The sequence below is a fragment of the Ammospiza caudacuta genome, chromosome 2 (assembly GCF_027887145.1).
Source record: "Ammospiza caudacuta isolate bAmmCau1 chromosome 2, bAmmCau1.pri, whole genome shotgun sequence".
NCBI lineage: Eukaryota > Metazoa > Chordata > Aves > Passeriformes > Passerellidae > Ammospiza > Ammospiza caudacuta.
In genome coordinates this window covers 46,260,237-46,277,620 of record NC_080594.1, presented here as the reverse complement: position 1 = coordinate 46,277,620, position 17,384 = coordinate 46,260,237, and the positions used below count along the sequence as shown (strand labels likewise).

The window sequence follows — 17,384 nt, the reverse complement described above, 5'->3', positions numbered from 1 at the left end:
ATGAATTCCTTTTAAGAAGGCAGACACACACGAAAAGAAATAGAAATAATGCTTTGCCCCTCTCAGAGATTAGGCATATCTAGTACATGTTTTAACCACTGGTAAGGTTCCTGGGGTGACTGAAATGTAGCAAGTTCAGCTAATTATACATCACTTTTATCAAAATGGAAATTAAAGAAAATAAATGTTACCTCATTTGTTAAGGGCATTTCTTGCTCTGTCTTCCTCTCATTGTGTATGTGCATCTGTGTGTATGTGGGTGTGTGTGTGTTTATAAAATATATAGTAGGACGAGAATATTTGTTCCAGTTGAGGTGGTCTGTGAAACCAAGTAGCTCAGATACTAACTTGATTTGGCACCAATGTATGGATGCACAGAGACATATCCACAGGATGTATGCATTACGAAATGGTAAGAGACATTTACAACCTAGAATATAAGAGCAGGGCTGCCTCAAGTGACATCACCAGATCAACTGCAGCGTCAAGCAACTCAGATATATTATCCTGCACACCACTGCTTCCCTGTCTCCTTTCCAGCCATTAGAAAAGCATCTGGGAGCACAAACATTATCATATATTTTCAAATACACGCAAGGCACAGCATGCACAGAAGCAAACAAAAGTGTGGGGTTTATGCACTTATTGACACATTCACAATTTTTCTTTACAACAACAAAATTCATCTCCATAGAAACAAAGAAGCAAGAAACTACAGTAATACTGCAGTTTACTTTTTACCAAAGTAAATGTCACATCAGGTTAGTCAGCAGAAGGCAGGAGAGGGGATTTTGCTCCACTAAGGAACTAACGAGGACTGCTGCCCCTTTTGCTGTTCTGCAAAGGCTATCTGTACCGAAGACAGACTTCCCGACATATTTACAATGCAAGATAACTACGTGGTTTCCTGTTCTTTCCACTGCAATTTATGTGTAAGGTGGTCGGATCAGTGGCATGTTTACTTACAGGCATTTGTTACAGCGAAGCTGTTGGCTGTTTCAATGTTGTCTACATGAGGAACCAAATTAAAAGGTGCTTCGGATGCATTGGGGCTGGTGTTATGAAGAAAGATTGCTAATCGAAAAGCAGTGTATTCCTGATCTGTGTTCCTGATGAAGAGACCACCTACAAAAAACAGAAAAAAAAAAAAAAAAGCAAAAAGCAAAAGCAGCTGGGTAAATCATTTGCAAGCCACTTAGTGTCTTGTAAAACCAAGCAACTGTCTCTCCCAAAGCTGCACAGTAAGGCAAGTCCTAAGACTTTAATGGATAAGGAACTAATCGTATTCATAATCACAATCACTGCCTTTAAATCACCGTCCTCAATCGATTTTAACCTCCCTGATGCATTCATGCTTCTTTTCTGACTTCTCGGTTTTCAGCCTTTCATACATAAATACCCAGATTTGTCATGATTACAGTGACCTTTTAAAGTGTTTAGCCTCCATCTCCTTGATACTGAACACACTGGTAAATCAGCTGCTCAACAGCCTCTCACATTAAGTGGCGGGCTGATTAAGCGGAACGATGCTTTCTGGATTAAAAAAAGGGAATACCAACTCGGCGTAGGATAATCTGCACTGAAGAGGAAGATAATGAACTTTGCTCCTCTGCAGCCATGTGCAGGCAGGGAGCAGCTCAGCCTTATTAGCAGCATCTTTACAAGTCCACAAGAAATGATGCAGTGATGGAGCTGAGCTGGAAAGAATTCAGATAGCTGCGTCCCATCCCAAACACGTCCGAAAGGAGGGAAGCGGGAGGCGATGGGAAAGGGGTAAGGATGGGGCACAGGACTAGAGGGACACACTTACAAAACCCTAAACTTTCCAACTACACAGAGGAACGAAGGACGATGTAGCCTTTTGCCCCCCCATCCCTGCCGGCTACCGCAACCTCCGCTGCTCAGGACTCGCCATTCCTTCGAGAGTCAGGCAAGAGCAAGGGGAGTCGGAGGGGGCTAAAGCAGCCAAGGGGCACCAGCCCCGAGCCCCTTCGTGCCCTGTCGACACCGCACCCCCGGGGCTGGAAGGAGTTCTGCACAAGACAAGCATCCTCCTTCCCGCACGCGAACGCACACAGAAATATTTACACACACACAGACACACGGAGGCACGTACACAGAAACACGAGGATGATTCGTGCAGGCACGGAAATGGGATGGTGCTGGAGGAGAAATCTGCAAAAGCTGCCTCCAGAGCCTGCTTTTCAACTCACTTCGCAAAGGATTGAACCCCTGGACACACGCACGCAGCCCAATGCAGCGCTTACCTATTTGCACGCTGCTAGGAAAAGCTCCCATTGCTAGTCCCCAAAAGCCAGAAAACAACAAGACAAGCTGTCTGCAAATTATCCTCATCTTCTCTTCTGCCTCTCTGTCTCGCCTTCTCCCGCTCGCTCGCTGGATGCTGTTTAAAGAGGCATCGAGGGCGAGGAGGATACACACAAAACCAGGAATAAAAAAAAAAAAATTAAAAAAAAAAAAAAGGGAAGGGGGAGAAAAAGAGAGGTTTCCTCCTTTTTCTTTTTCTTTTTTCTCTTTTCTTTTTTTTTTTCGGGTGGTTTGGTTTTAGAATTTGTTCGCTATCCTCTCCCGCTCGCGCCCTGCCTCTCTCCCGGCTGCCGCTTCAGCAAGCCATGCCGCCGCGGCGGATTTTTCCCGCAGTCTCCATCGCCGGGGAGCGGAGTGTGTCCGGCTGCAAATGTTGCACATGCAGAAGATGGTGGTGAGTTTGGCGGCGGGGGGCAGCGTCTGGCGGAGGCGCGGCGCGGCGCGGGCGGACATGCGCCGTGCGCCCCCCCCGCCGCCCGCACCGCCGCGGGCGGGAGCGGCCGCCGAGCGCGCCCCGCTCCGCCCCGAGCCGCGGAGCCGCCGCGCCGGCCGCAGGCGCCGCGTTCGCCCGTATTTTTAATTTCTGGGGGGGCTTTTTTTTTTGTTGTTGTTGATGGTACTGGTGGTTTTTATAAATTTTTATTCGCGCCCCTCACCCCGCCTTTTTCGTGCCGCTCCCCCATCCGCGGGCGCGCAGCATCGCTGAACTTTGTGCGGCCGGAGTCGGGCCGGCAAGGACAGTGCCCCGGGCGGGGCGCGGGAGGCTCGTCCTCCGCAGCCCATCCCTGGGGCTGCTGCTGTGAAGTACCCGCTGTTATTAGTGAGGGTGGCCGGGCGGGTGTGCGTGCGCTGAGCGGCTGCGGAGCGGGGCAGGCGAGCCCCCCTCCCCGCGGGAGCGCTCCGCGCTGCCGGCCGCGCTTTGCGGCAGGGGATGGAGCGAGCAGGGCAGCGCTCAGCGCTGTGCCACTCGTGCCAAAGGGAGGAGAGCGAATGCAAAGGAAAACTTCACTGCTCCTACGCCACCTCCTTTTCGCTATTTTCTATTTTCTTTCTTTCTTTCTTTCTTTCTTTCTTTCTTTCTTTCTTTCTTTCTTTCTTTCTTTCTTTCTTTCTTTCTTTTTTTTTTAATTTCTTAATATTTTTAAGTGGGAGGAAAAAAAATGGAGCTCTTTTACTGTCTAGTCTTTTTCTGGTGCCTTTGAATTTTTCTCTTGAAGCCTTGGAAGTTTCCCAGAGGAGCTGCTAGAAGTCTGGGTCTATTGCAGTTAATAATTAAAAGATATATATAATAAATGATAGGTAATGAAATCATCCAACAATAGCTGTATCTCAGAGGAGGGAGCTTCTAGCTTCACATGTGGCTTTACAAGATATTTCTGTCAGTCACAGGGAATGACTGGAGTTGCAATAGCATAATTTTAAAATGTTAATTGGCAATATGAAAGAATAGTGATTTTTTCAAGGTGAGCTTTATGGCTCTGCTTTGAAACACACACATTTGCTCCAAGATCAGAGTTTTGCCTCCTTTCACTCAAGTTTACTTTCTTAGTTTTTTACTGCACCTTGTGTCCTCAAACTCTCCTGTTGCAGGGTGAAATACAACCCCTCTATTTGCTGCAGAGGGTGACAGTGATTTGTGAAGAATGATTGTGGGCTCCTAGCATCTACCACATAGGAGAGTAAGCAGAGAACATTGAAAGCAGAGATGTATAGACAGACAGACTCATCAGTGTGGATGTGTCCAGCTGTGCGCATGACTCTGTGTGTGTGTGTGTTTGGGAGACGGCGAAATTCCTGTAAATTAATTACTTTTTGAAAGATTTCTTTGCAGGTCAATGGCAAACAGACTTAACCTGCATTTCAGAATACTTTATGTTTCAGTAAATCTTCTACTTCTGTTTACTTTCCCTTCACGTTTTCCAGTCTTCTCTCTGAAATGGCAGGCTTGTTCTTCACATTATTTACCCATCTCTTTTTGTAACTTCTGCTTTCACTCTTGTTTGATTTTCTTTTCTTCTTCCTTGCTTTGCCTCCTTTGTCTCCCTAAATTCTCCCCAAAATTTGGTTCCTCTTTTCCTCCACTGTTCATCATTTAACTTTTTGACTTTGTAAACCCAGATAAAAAGCAATGAAAATAGTATTTCCATGGCTGTCTGGTTCTTTGTCACTAAGAGCAAGTGAACTTGGAAAAACATTTAGTTATTTTGCTGGCAAATATGCATGTGAATTCATGCAAAATAAGTATTAAATATTAAGATTTTAGACCTTTATCCATGATAGTGATCAGCAAGGTACTGCCTGCTAACTGAGCTGAGGCATATGCTTTGGTCTTTTTCAAACACAATGGTAGCATGCTAATTTAAATTTAATTTGAGAGTGCACAAGGAACACACAATGGTCTACCCTGATCTGACCAAGAGTCTCACCCAGAGGTTCCTCCATCAAATCTGTAATTTCTCTTGGAGTTGGACAATATATTTTAGAGAAACATCCAATCTTGATTTAAAGACTTCAAGGGACAGGAAATCCATCACTTCCCAGGGTAAGTTGTTCAAGTTGATATCTTCTCTCGTTTGTTAAAACCAGCATTTTTCTGGCTTTGGTTTCTAATGTTCACTGTCAGAGATGAACCCAGTATTCCTGTAATGGTATCACTCAGTGCTGTTCCTGGAAATAATCCCGTCCTCCACTTGACCCTCCCTTGCCCAGACTGCTCAGGATCATTTTGGCAGCTGTGGAAAGCAGAGGAAAGAAAGGGGATGAGGCTATACTGTAGAAATTTTGTTTAAAAGACACAAGGGGAAAAAAAATAAAGAATTGCAGTATCAAAGGGGGAAAATCCTATTTCAGTAAGTTTTGAGAAGTGAATGGGAGATGGTGAAGTGATTGATGACAATGTTTATCTTACAGAAGAACTGGTACAGGAAAGGGATGTAACAGGGATGTAATCAGGCTTAAGGCTGGAGGGGAAGAAAGGTGAGATAAGATTTTAGACTCTCTACTGCTCTGGTGAGTTAACTTTGTCTGATTGCCAGGTCCCTACGAAGCTGCTCTCCCATTCCCAAAAGGAAGGGGGTGAAAAATAAGGTGAAAAAGCTGATGGGTCATGGTAGACGAGGAGATCACTCACCAGTTACTATCACAGGCAAAACAGACTCCAATTGAGTAAAGGTAATTTAATTTATTGCCAGTAAGGGGTAGAATAGGATGGTAAGAAACAAAGACAAAACTATAAACACACCCCACACACACCTCTCTTACCAGGCTCAACTTCACTCCTTCTTCCATGACTTTCTCTCTCCTCCTCCTGGGCAGTACAGAGGTGCCACCAAGCATCACTGATGGCCTCAGATTTGGGCAGCCATGGGTCTGTTTTGGAACAGGATGAAACTGGCTCCTTTTGGGAGCTTGTGGTGTTCTGTGACAGAGGCCAAGCCTGCAGCACACCCTCCCAGCCCAGCCTGGCCACACAGACCAGTTTAGCTGTGGCCTGCCAAGCAAGAGGAGACCAGAAGGAAGAGCCTGTGTGTTCTCCTGGTGCTGTGCTGAAGCCACTCCTGAGCTGAGGTCCCAGGATTCCCTTAGTTCCCCTCAGGCAACCTAGGAAAGTTGTGTTTGGTGATTGAGGGAACGAGGGACAGGCCTCAGAATTCCACAATGAAATATCAGAGAAATCAAGAAATTAGTGAAAGAAGTTTCGTTGAATGCATCAGTTGTATGGGAGGGATAGACTAGAGGGGGTCTGTCTGGGGAGTGCTGACAGTCCGTGGTGAGGGCTTGCTCTGCCTTTGGGCACAAACAGCTCCTGTTGGCCTTGGCTGGAGGCCACCACTAGAGAGAAGACTCACTCTGTAGAGAATCAGCAGAGTCTGGCTATCTCTGCAGCACATGAATGATTCCTGCTGCAGAAGATGCAGGAATATGACTTTAGCCCCCCTGCCTCTGGCAAGGTTTGGAAACCCTTGGCTATTTCCTTGATCAGATAGTCTTGTGCTTGAACAAAATGACTGTATGAAAAGACCCTGCAGGAACTTGAATAATATGAGAATATTTACTCTAAAGAAGAGATGAAGGCTGTATGTTAGCTAGGAGGAATAAAACTGCAGAGAAGATACCAGAGGCATTCATTATGGAAATCCCAGAGGAAAAGCAGGATAGGGAGGAGACAGATATCTAGCACCATGGACAGAGTTCGTCTTACATATGTAGTACATAAATAACCACATGCTGAAGTAGCAACTTTGACTCTTATTTATAGGTTCTTGCACCCAAAATGCAAATTCCAGCTACACCATCTACTAAAAAGGCATGCTATTATGTGTCTGGAGATGTGTAACTTTTTGAGGGAGGTCTTGAGTGAGAAAGGGAGAATGTAAAGGCTGTGCCAATTGTCAAGGATAGGTTGTAACAATCAGGAGCACAGAGAGAAGGAAAGAATGACAATTTCACTATCAAAAGACACAAAAATAGAGATCCACCATCACCCTTCCTAGCAGGTTGCAGGTGCACAGAGGCAGCTTTAAAACAAACAGCACCATGCCCCTGGACTGTGTGCCAGGGCTCCTAATGATTCCTTCCAGAGCAGGCAAATGTCTGTGCCACAATGGCTCCCCATGGCACAACCATCTGGGTACAGAGATCCATCCCAAAAGAGACTCCTTCATTCAGATTAGTCTTGCTTCAAATACAATTTTCATTGCAGCTCTCACTGTGTGGCCACTGGAAATGCTTCAGCAATAAATAAATGGTGGCAAAACCAGTTGAGTCAACACCCTGTACTTTTTTAGTCCTTTCTTGCCTTATGAAATGCTGTAGCTCACACATCTGTCAAATAGATCCCTTAGACTGTAAACTCTGGGACACGGCTATGTCTTTTGTGAAGTGCTAGGCAATAAAAAGTAAATAAAAAACAAATCATCATCATAGAATTTTTCTATGTACTTTTTTTGGGTGCACTCCACCCTTTGGCATGGTCTCATGTGAACTTTTGTAGTCATATCAGCAGTACTGAATAGATAACCATCACACAAAAAAGAAGATACAGTTTTCTTTCAGTAGCAGAACTCCTTTTCAAGAAATAGCTTCACAGCAATTTATTCCATTTTGCAAGATCTTTTCCACCTATTTTCATTCTTACTATTTTTCATTAATTTAAATTCTGGGGTAGAGAGAACAGTTAATTATTTTTAATAACACTTCTCATTAAGAGATTTGTTTTGATACTGGAAAAACTGTAGTACAGTGCATCTAGCTTTGAATGTGTTCATCCACCAGTCCTACTCCTTTCTACCGTGATGCATGTTAACATCATTCTTTACAAACCCAATGACCTGAGGAAATTATTGGGATACTATAAGATGCCATGACCATGAAAGGAGAAGTTGTTGTGGAATGGAAAAAATCCTGATATAATTTAAATTGTGCTGATATCAGTCAGGGAGTTTTGTCAACCTGAGGAAAATGTGGTAGCACTGCAATAATTAAGAACTGCCTTATTAAGTTAGACTCAATGTCCATTTTTAACAGTATCTTATGTGTAACATTAACTGATAGAGCTTTATTAGGAAAGAGTAGGAGAGCTGAGCAGCTTTTCCTTTAAAATTTAAGGGGCTTCGGGGAGGTTATTTCTGAGTCCTCTGACCTCCTGACAGTCAGGGCTTTGGGGCTTTTAAACTAAAGATTTTCTGGAGGTCTTTGTGTTGAAGAGTTGCCTACAGTGTTGTTGCCTTACGTTTACTTCAGCATTCTATGCAAATGACTCTATAACCCCATACTAAGAAAGCAGTTTGTTTAGTTTGATTTAAATCTTACATTGTATTGACCTTTTCCTGCAAATTCTGAAAGGTAGTAATAATAAAAAAAATGTTTACCTTGCAATATCATTCATAGCTTTATATATTGTTATAATGTCACCTTTCAGTCACTGCTTTCTGTCTTCCCATATCTTATAGTCTATACTACATATCAATCCTCCTGGTCACTATTCTTTCTGCTGCCTCTTATGTCTTTCTGAAAAACAGGACACATGAAATACAACACATTTTTTCAGGTGTAAAACTGGTTTCTGCTTAACTCATTTTCTTCCTAATCATTCCTAAAGCATCACTTTCTTCTGAGCACGCAGACGATGTTTTCAGGAAACTATCCACAAAGACTTCCATATCTCTTTCCTGGGTGGTAATAGCTAATTTAGAGCCTATCATTGTGCATGCATAGTTAAGGGGATTTTTTCTCATGTACACTTCTTTGTAATTTTTTTATACAGAATTTCATTTGCTATTTTATTTTTCAATCAATTAGTACTGTGAAATTTTTCTGCAATACTTTCCAGACAGCTTCAGTCTCTGGGAATTTGATAAAATAACAAAATCAGAATCTATTCCCTTTAAATTTGATCTCATATTCATTACATTTATAATGGCTTAATAGGTTTTTTTCTGTCCATATTTATAACCTGGGCTGCATCATGGGGTGTACCTTAGAAAATACAAAAGTTTGAAGTAATGTTTCTTTCCTAAGTACAGCTTATTGCAGTAGTAAATGCCAGGCAATTCTGAAGGATGGGGTAATTTCCTCATCAATTATAGGTGTGCTTGTGGGGAAAATGCAGGAACTTAAAAGCATTCCACCTGAGCCCATCTGGTCTTGCTTATACAGGGAAAAAAGATTAACTTTTGCTAATGCTGGTTTCTGCCCATCACTTATAGTAATTCCTGAATTCAAAATGAGTTATTGCTAATCTTCTAGGTACTGGGCAGGTGAGACCAACTGTTTGCAAACTTTCATGAAACAGGGTTTAAAATAAGTGTATTTCATTCTCATTTTTCATACTTACTCATCTGAGTACTTTTCTGAAGTAGCAAAGGAAGGGTTCCTCTGGGTGTATCTGAGGAGTCTAGTTGGTAATCACCCACACCAAAAAGTCAGGTTGTTACCTGAAAGGGAGGGAACAAGTGGAGAAAGGTCATTCACCCATATTCCCTCTGCTGGGGACAGGAGACATGCACATGGCTCCTCTGAATCATGCAGTACTTAAAAATTCCCTTTTTTATCTGGGATCAGGACATTGGTTCTACATCTCCTAAGCAAAGAGCAGTCACAGTAACAAAGACAACACCCCGCAGGTGAACACTTTGTAGTGAAATTGAATTCAGTGTGGAATGAGATGGGAAGAAACCAGAAGAAAATCAGGAGACAGAAACTCCATTTAGGTAATTACAGATATTTGGAATGTGAATTCTTGTGAATAAAATTTTTCTTTTCCTAAATAAAAAAAGACTGTTTCTTTGGGCTATATTAACCCAACTAACTGAAACAAAACCAAAAACCAAAACCACAAAAACATATTAAAACATCACACTAATTTCATGACAAATAATATTTTTCCCCTAAATATTTTTGTAATTTGGGGTTTTTTTTTTGCCAAAAGTTAATGGAAAATATTTTTCATTTTCTTACCAGTTCTCATTAAAATGTTTTCCCATAAGCTCTGGGACATAATCTACTTAGCAGAGTGAGGAAGATGTCAGAACTGTATAAAATATAGCCTCTGTTCACTACCCATAGCATTTTGCTGTATTGACCTAATTGTCACTTCTTGTGAAAAAACACCCCAAAGCTCACCTTTGTTTGAAGGCAATGGTTTTTAGCTCATTTCTCTTGTTCACCTCCCGAGTGCTGTCACCCACAAGGAGTGAGCTGGTTTCTGTGGTGCTGGTTTCACCACTATCAGAGAATCACCTCATCAGATCAAGCTGCACAAGTCTCGGTAGTGATGATGCTGGATGAGCAAAAAGGATGATTCCAGATCCAGAGGGAGAAAGGGAATGGTGAAATTGCTGAGAGGAAGCCTCTGCCCTGTCTTTTTACCACATGAAGTGAAACAAATTTGATAAAAAATATTTCAAGCATGATAACCAGGAAACCTTCAATGCTCTTTCTGCAGAATCATACTTATAGAATTTAACTGCAGTTTGATACACTAAATTGCTCATAAAAATTAATTTTAGTGAGGTTTATTGCCAATAAAAATGATACTTTTCACTTACATCCTGTGATCTTGTCTTGCATTTCCCAGTCCCTAACAGACCTGTATCTGCCTGTCTGAGAGATAAATATCCCGCTTTTGTACCAAAGTACTCCTTACTTATATTGAGCTGTTTCTCAGCTTCAGAAAAAAACATACAATCAAATATTGCAATGCTTTTCTCAAATGACACACACTCTCTCTATTTTCTGCTATATTTCACATTAATTAGAGCCCATAAAACATTGCCTGGATTTGACGATGCATTTTCAGCCCACAGTTTTGGCCTTTCTGTATTCGAAATTGTATTATTTGCTCCATGGCAGGGTTAAAGTTTATCTTAAATAAATCTGTCTCTTTGGCTCAGCTCTAGCTGGCTTCCAGCCCCCTTCCCCACACCACAAAAGCTGCAGACTAGATAATTGCTGTCATTCAGCTATAGCCATGTACTGTGTTTGCAGAACCAGAATTTGTTTCCCTAGAAAATCAGACAATTTTTGATGCCTTAAATGCTATACGTTCTTACTAGTGCTCTGATAGTCAAGACATACCAGTTTTTATTCAGTTATTTCTTCTTCAAAAATACATAGTGAAGATAGAAGGTGGGTTTATCTGTTGCATTATTAAGTAAAGTTTATGAAGCAATTTAGTGCTGTAATGGTCCCATCTAGCTCTAATGTCCCTGAAAATAAATTAATTTATAAGCTGTTGGTTTATTTAACAGTTGATACACAATGATTCCTACTCTAAGGACTAGGGATTATTGACAGAAAATTTTTTCATTGAGCATTTTTTGTAACAGGTCAGATTTTGTCATAATAATTGATGTATACATACTTATAAAAATTATCCAAAATGCATTTTATGTTGACTTTCTCAGTCTTCTGCTGTGCTAAATAGCCCAGTAATCTGCAAGTAAGTGCAAGGCAAGCAGGGGTGCCTTTAGGGGAAGAAAATGCTACTTTGCAAAAGGGTGAAATTATCTAACCTTATGTCACTTGGAGCACTCTTTTAAAAAACCCGTAAGTGGTCCTTACTAAAGCACATCATGTGGTCATTGAATTAGAAATACAGGGATGGAATAGATTCCAGAGGTTATATCGTCCGGTCCTCTGCCTCTGGGGAAGGAACAAATACACCACAGCTTCCTACAGAGATTTTTATCTGCTACTTTTTTTTAGAATTTCTGCTAAAAGACTCTCCAAGGGTGTCCTGTTCAAGCTTTCTCCTCTCAATTTTTTTATTAATATATGACCTATATAGTCTTTTCTGCAAGTTGTACTGGGTACTTTTTGTCTTTCCTTCACATGGACAATTCGTAACAATTGATCATTGTCTTTCCTATTAACAATCTGCCAGGTCCTAAAAGATCTGTCAAGTCTTTGTCTGCCTAGACTAAAAGAAACCCTTCTTTTTGCAGTCTTCCTTCACTATTAATACTTTCTGAGCCCTCTTCTCTTTGCTGCTGTTTTCTTCTGTATTCTTTCCAGGGTGACTGTGTGTGTTTTGGAGTATGGCACTGAAAGCCACTGGCATTCCTTCAGCTGCATTCTCTCTGTAAACAAGTAGAAGGAAATTATTCTGACCCATATCTTACCTTCAGAATGCTTGACAACAGATTTTCCCTTTCCTTCTTTTGCAGTAATACTGCACTGTTGACTCACAGGTCTTTTCTAATACTCTTAAACTTCCAGGTCCTTCTTTCCTCATTTGGCATTTTCAGTATTCATTTCTCTTTACTAGTTTGTTGTGAACTTTGTTTCTTTTTTTATTATTTTCTTTTTAATTCTAGATTATGTATTTATTAGGACAGTTCAGAAGTCTCCAGGCTTCTGTAATCCTCACATATCCTATTTCATCTACAATATTTTTTAACTTTTTAATCCATACTTTTAATGAAAGCAGTGAACAGAGTTGTGCCTGAAATCTCTATGGGTTGCAGTCTGAAAGAAAATCCCCATTTGATACCGATAGTTATTCTTTGAGAAGAGCTTTCCAAGAAGTCACACACAGTCTCTATATGTTTTTTCATGCATAAGACATTTCCCTTCTTTTCCTACAAGAATTTAATATGAAAAAGAATTAAATTTCTCACTGTACTCAAGATACTTCAACATAATTCTTCTTCCCTGTGCCATGGTTTAAACCCAGCTGGAAACTCAGCACCACACAGCCATTTGGTCTCTCCCCCTGCAGCATAACTGGGGAACCAGGATGGTAAAAATGAGAAAACTTATGGGATAAAGACAGTTTAATAAGGAAAGAAAAAGACACACACACATGAGAAAAGCAAAGAATTCCTTCTCCACTTCCCATGGGCTGCCCAGTGTTCAACCATCTTCAAGAAAGCAGGGATCCATCATCAAGTGTACCAGTGCCATGGGAACACAAACACTGTCACTCTGAACATCTTCCCTTCCTTCTTTCCCCCCAGCTTTCCACACTGAGCACGGTGCTGTACGGTCTGGAATGTCCCTTGGGTCAGCTGGGGTCATCTGTCCCAGCTGTGTCTCCTCCCAGCTCCTTGTGCACACTGAGCTACTGGCTTGTAGGGTGGGGTGAGATGCAGGAGAGGCCTTAACTCTGTGTAAGGGCTGCTCAGCAGTGACCAAAACATCCCTGTGTTACTGACACTGCTTCCAGCACAAATCCAGAACACAGCCCCAGACCAGCTACTGTGAGGGAAATGACGCCAGCCAAAATCAGCTCGCCCAGTAATATAGTTATCCCACCCCAGGAGATTAGCTTAGCTTGACACAGTTAATTTTTGAAAAATACACATTGTTTGATTTTATTATTCTTCAGGTGTTTCCAAGTTTTCTGTGTACACATCTTTTCCATGTTAATGCAGTCTGTAGTAAGGTGAGGTGTCCCTTTTTCTTTAGATTCCCTATTGTCCCTCTTTTAAAGATACAGATTTTCTCATTTTCTGAGACTATCCCTCTCTAATATGACTTCTCACATGTAATCACTGATGCTTCAAATACAGTATTGTTTATTTCTCTATGCATTTGGAGGTAAATTTAATCAACTAGTGGACATTTTAAAATAAACAAACTCATTAAAAAATTAGCTATTCTGTCTTAACTATTGAAATTCAGATTTTTGTCCTTCAAATAGTTTAGAAGGCTTAAAAGCAGCTTGAAGGAAACATCATCATAAAACCATGCTTCAAACTATGCTAGTGGTGTTTGAAATATCAAAAGCCTGTTTTACACAAGTAGCCAAGACACCTTTAAAGCTTTTTTTCGCAGTTCTTTTGGAGCATTTTACTTTTTGTTCCTTGAAATGTTTTCTTATTGTGTTACAAGAGTAAGGTGAGGAGCTAAAGCAATAGCTCAATAAAGCAGTATTTTGGGAAGAATCTTCAGTGATGGGAAAAAGATTGTGTAATGCCTGAAGTGAACAGATTATTCTTTTAGAGATATTTTGAACATTTTCATGTTGTACATGTACCTGATGCACTAAGCACATGCAAACTTTGCATAGAGATTTTGCATTCAGATCAGGTAAACCTCCAGCCAAATGCACTCATGAATACTGAAGTAATTACTGAGCTCTGAGGACACGTTGTGAGGACATTATCATTTGTCAGCAGGATACCACTGACTGCTGTCATGGAAAATTTACATTAGCATCATTGTTAAATAGTCTGTTTACTAGTTTCTTAATGACCTGCAGCAAACAATGATTTGAACTACTTTATGAAGTTCAGCGTGGAAGGCTGCAGTTATGTTGAATGAATTTTCATAGGTTAATGATATTAAGACAGAATCAACAGCAGCTGTCAAGTCATATGCAACCAAATCATCTGTGAGTAGGTCTAGGTGGCAGTTGTTTCTGTGATGCTAATGTAGGTTGGAGATGTAAAGTTAGTGTTAAAATATGCACTTGAAATACAAGTAGCCAGATAGCTGTGCTGAAGCATGAAGCCTGGAACTTAGGAAAAGCAGGACTTCCTAAGCCAAAGCTGCCAAGAGTCATTCTCTGTAGCAGATCAGCAGTTTCTAGGAAGGAAGTGTGGGCAAATCAACACATATATGGTTTCCTTGGTAATTACAACTTAAAAGTTACTCAAGAAACACTGGACAGTGCTAATAGGCTTAAAAATATTTTCTCTAGGTTTCACTGGCGATTACCTACTACTCAACAGCTGAGAGTTTGGAAATTTCTCTTTAACTTCCACAAATGATGATTTGATCCATGATCAGATGTTTCTGGAAAGATTTAATTAAACCTCACTAATTGAAAAAATATACATGATTTCTGATGATGCATGAAAAACTTTACATGTATTTAATATTTGAAGGATTTCTTTGCCTGAGATGACAGGTTTCATGGAGGGAAAATCGGACTTAACTGTTATTTGGCACCTAATAGAAAGAAAATGTTCTTGGAAAAGTCTATGTGCAGTTTATTATTTTATTTTTCTTTATCAAATATAATAAAAATTATTGATCTGTTTTACTTGAGAGTAAGCAAAATTCATGAAGACGGACTACTTAGAATTTTTTTTTTGTAGAATAATGGGGTTTGAGCATTGTGGTCAGTCCACACTTCTCCCCTGCTCCAGAGTTGGCTCTTCATGGTGACAGCTTTCTTCAGGAACTACCCACCTGCTGGGACATGGGACCTTCCATGGGTGTGGGGTCCCCTCTGCTGTGGTCACTACAGGGGAAGCTCTGCTCTGGCACCTGGGGCACTGCCCCCTGCTCCTGTTCCAGTGACCACTGCATCAGCACACAGCCCTTTCCCAGCCAGGCTTCCTGCCTCAGTCCTGGACAGGAGCCCCAGGAGCAGGGACATCCTGGAAGCAGGTGTCTGCAGTCCCTGTGTGCGTGTCTGTGTGTCTGTCTGGGACAGCTTGCTGGCTTTCAGCTGGTCACTTAATGATGTGCAGAGGATGTTCAAAAGGAAACTCAGCATACAGCTCGTGAAGCAATGCGCGCTTTGGCACAAGGCTGAATATTCACTGAACGCCTTTAACAGCTTTGTGAAGCAATACATAAATTATCTTATTAATATAAGAATCTGGTTTTTTATCTTACCTACTTCAAAGGGTTTTGGGGAGAATTTTGTAAGCTGTTCTTCAACCCTTATTTCATTTCCAAATTAAAGACTTTTGTCTGTCTGTGAGTAGGTTGTGCTAACTCTCCAACCAACAAAATGTCTGAATCCCTCTCTTATCTTCATCATTACATTCAGTAGGCTTTCTAACCTTTTAAAAATTATTTTGTATATTTTATTAGGTTATACGGAACAAACTGTTTCTTAGAGGAAACTGATTCTCAGTGAAAATGTCTTTGCATTTATTCTGAACAATTACTGCCATTCTGTGTGTACAAGGTGAAATGTCTCCTCATTTCCATCTTTTATAGACTGCCTCACAGTACTGCAGGCTACCAGGAGCAACAGGCAGTGGGGATTTCTACATTCAACATCTTTTTACATTTTTAGGATTTTTGCCACAGCATAGTCCCAGAATAAGAAATGGCAGCCTTAGAAAAATGGTGTTAGTTCAGTCTTGTAAATGAATGTTACATATATTCAAGCAAGCTTAATTAGGAAAAATATGTCAGATTTAGTGTTTGCTAATATTATTGGCCAATTCATCATTGTAGCACATTTATCAGATCTCCCCATGAAGGCTTCCCTAGGTCTTTTTCAACCTAAACCACTCTATGATTCTGTGATTGTAGATAAAGATGGGTTGATTTTTTTCCACTAAATATTTACTCACTTGAATAATGACTACATACCGAGTCAGAATTATGTGGAAAAATATTCAAAGTAATTGTGTAATGACAGTTTATAGTAATGACAGTTTAAATTATGTATTAAAATGAACAAATTTAAAATCACAAATGCAGCTCCAACGCCTTGATTTTCACAGTTCTAACTGCTTGATTTTACTACTTTAGCTGCATATCTTGTAGGGCTTTTCTTCTTCTGTAGCATGACTTTAAGAAGGAAGTAAAAAAGCTGCTCCAACAGGGTAACTACTGAATTTAAAATGAGAAAAATTTGTTTCTCAAACTTCATTGTTGCATTCTTCAAAATTATATTGGACACTGTGCTTGCCTTTTCTTAAATTTTCCTCTTGATGTTCAGTGTCTTTTGAATAGATTTATATCTACCTATATGGAAAAATAGATCTTTCACTATTATGTAAACCCAGCAAAATGATTAAACTTAGACCAAAAAAAATTCTGGAACTCTGATGGAGCCAGGAAATTTATGAACTTCTACATTTTTAGCAGGCTTATCTTGAAGCATGAAAGCTGATATAATAATAGCCCTTTCTCTTTTTAGCATGAACAAGTGGCCTTCTATAGAAAATTTCTTGAAAACTCTCAGTCTCTAGTAAGAGCATGCTCATGAATTAAGAGGTTCTCCCCCCAAAAAGTGTGGAAGCTTTCAACTGAAGGTGAAATTTACTCTGCTAACAGAAACTTATGCAAATGCTCAGAAACCCTGCTTTTATAGGACAGGGAGAGTCCTGACTTAACTAATATATGAGATTTTTTGGGATGAAGTCTGAGTAAGGAAGCAGTATCACTTACTGTGGGAAATCTGGGGAATTTCTGTTGAGCAGGGAAGAAATAATAAAAAATCTGAAAACTGGTAGTACTGAACAAGTTTATCCAGATCTAAGCATACAGCTATTCCACCTAAATGCAGAATATTTTTACAAAGTGTGCATTAAAAAATACAGCTGAGATTTAGCAAATGGGGAAATATTTGCCATATTTATCTTTTTATTAGTAAAATGTCTGTTATCTGTTATCTGTGACTCAAGATTTGCCATTGGCACTAGCTGAAGATGTCATTGACATGGGAATTGGGAGCTAGGGATCTTGATCTAAGGGAACAAATACGTTCTTAATTTGGAAGTGCCTAACACAAGATCAGATCAAGCAGTAGATATTGCATAATAAATGACAAATCATGTTAACAGGCAGACTGATACATTATTGTAATCTGTTCTCTTCCTAATCTTTCATCCTTATTGTGTGGCCCACCACTGTGA

General features: G+C 40.5%; 1 protein-coding gene across 6 annotated transcripts in view; it reads right to left on the bottom strand.

Annotated features, from left to right (window-relative positions):
- Positions 1–2,543, bottom strand: part of GRIA4 (glutamate ionotropic receptor AMPA type subunit 4) — a 215,653-nt gene extending 213,110 nt beyond the window's left edge. For 5 of the 6 annotated variants that reach the window (XR_009274416.1, XM_058800332.1, XM_058800331.1 and 2 more), the window contains exons 1-2: positions 2,268–2,543; positions 967–1,125 (exon numbers count right to left, since the gene is read on the bottom strand). Coding sequence is in view for 5 of the 6 variants with exons in the window: in XM_058800332.1 (XP_058656315.1) it covers positions 967–1,125; positions 2,268–2,355 (247 nt within the window). In the remaining variant the exon portion in view is untranslated. The remainder of the gene's footprint in view (positions 1–966; positions 1,126–2,267) is intronic. The other variant, XM_058800335.1, reaches the window with a different exon arrangement.
- Between the last annotated feature and the right edge of the window lie 14,841 nt (positions 2,544–17,384).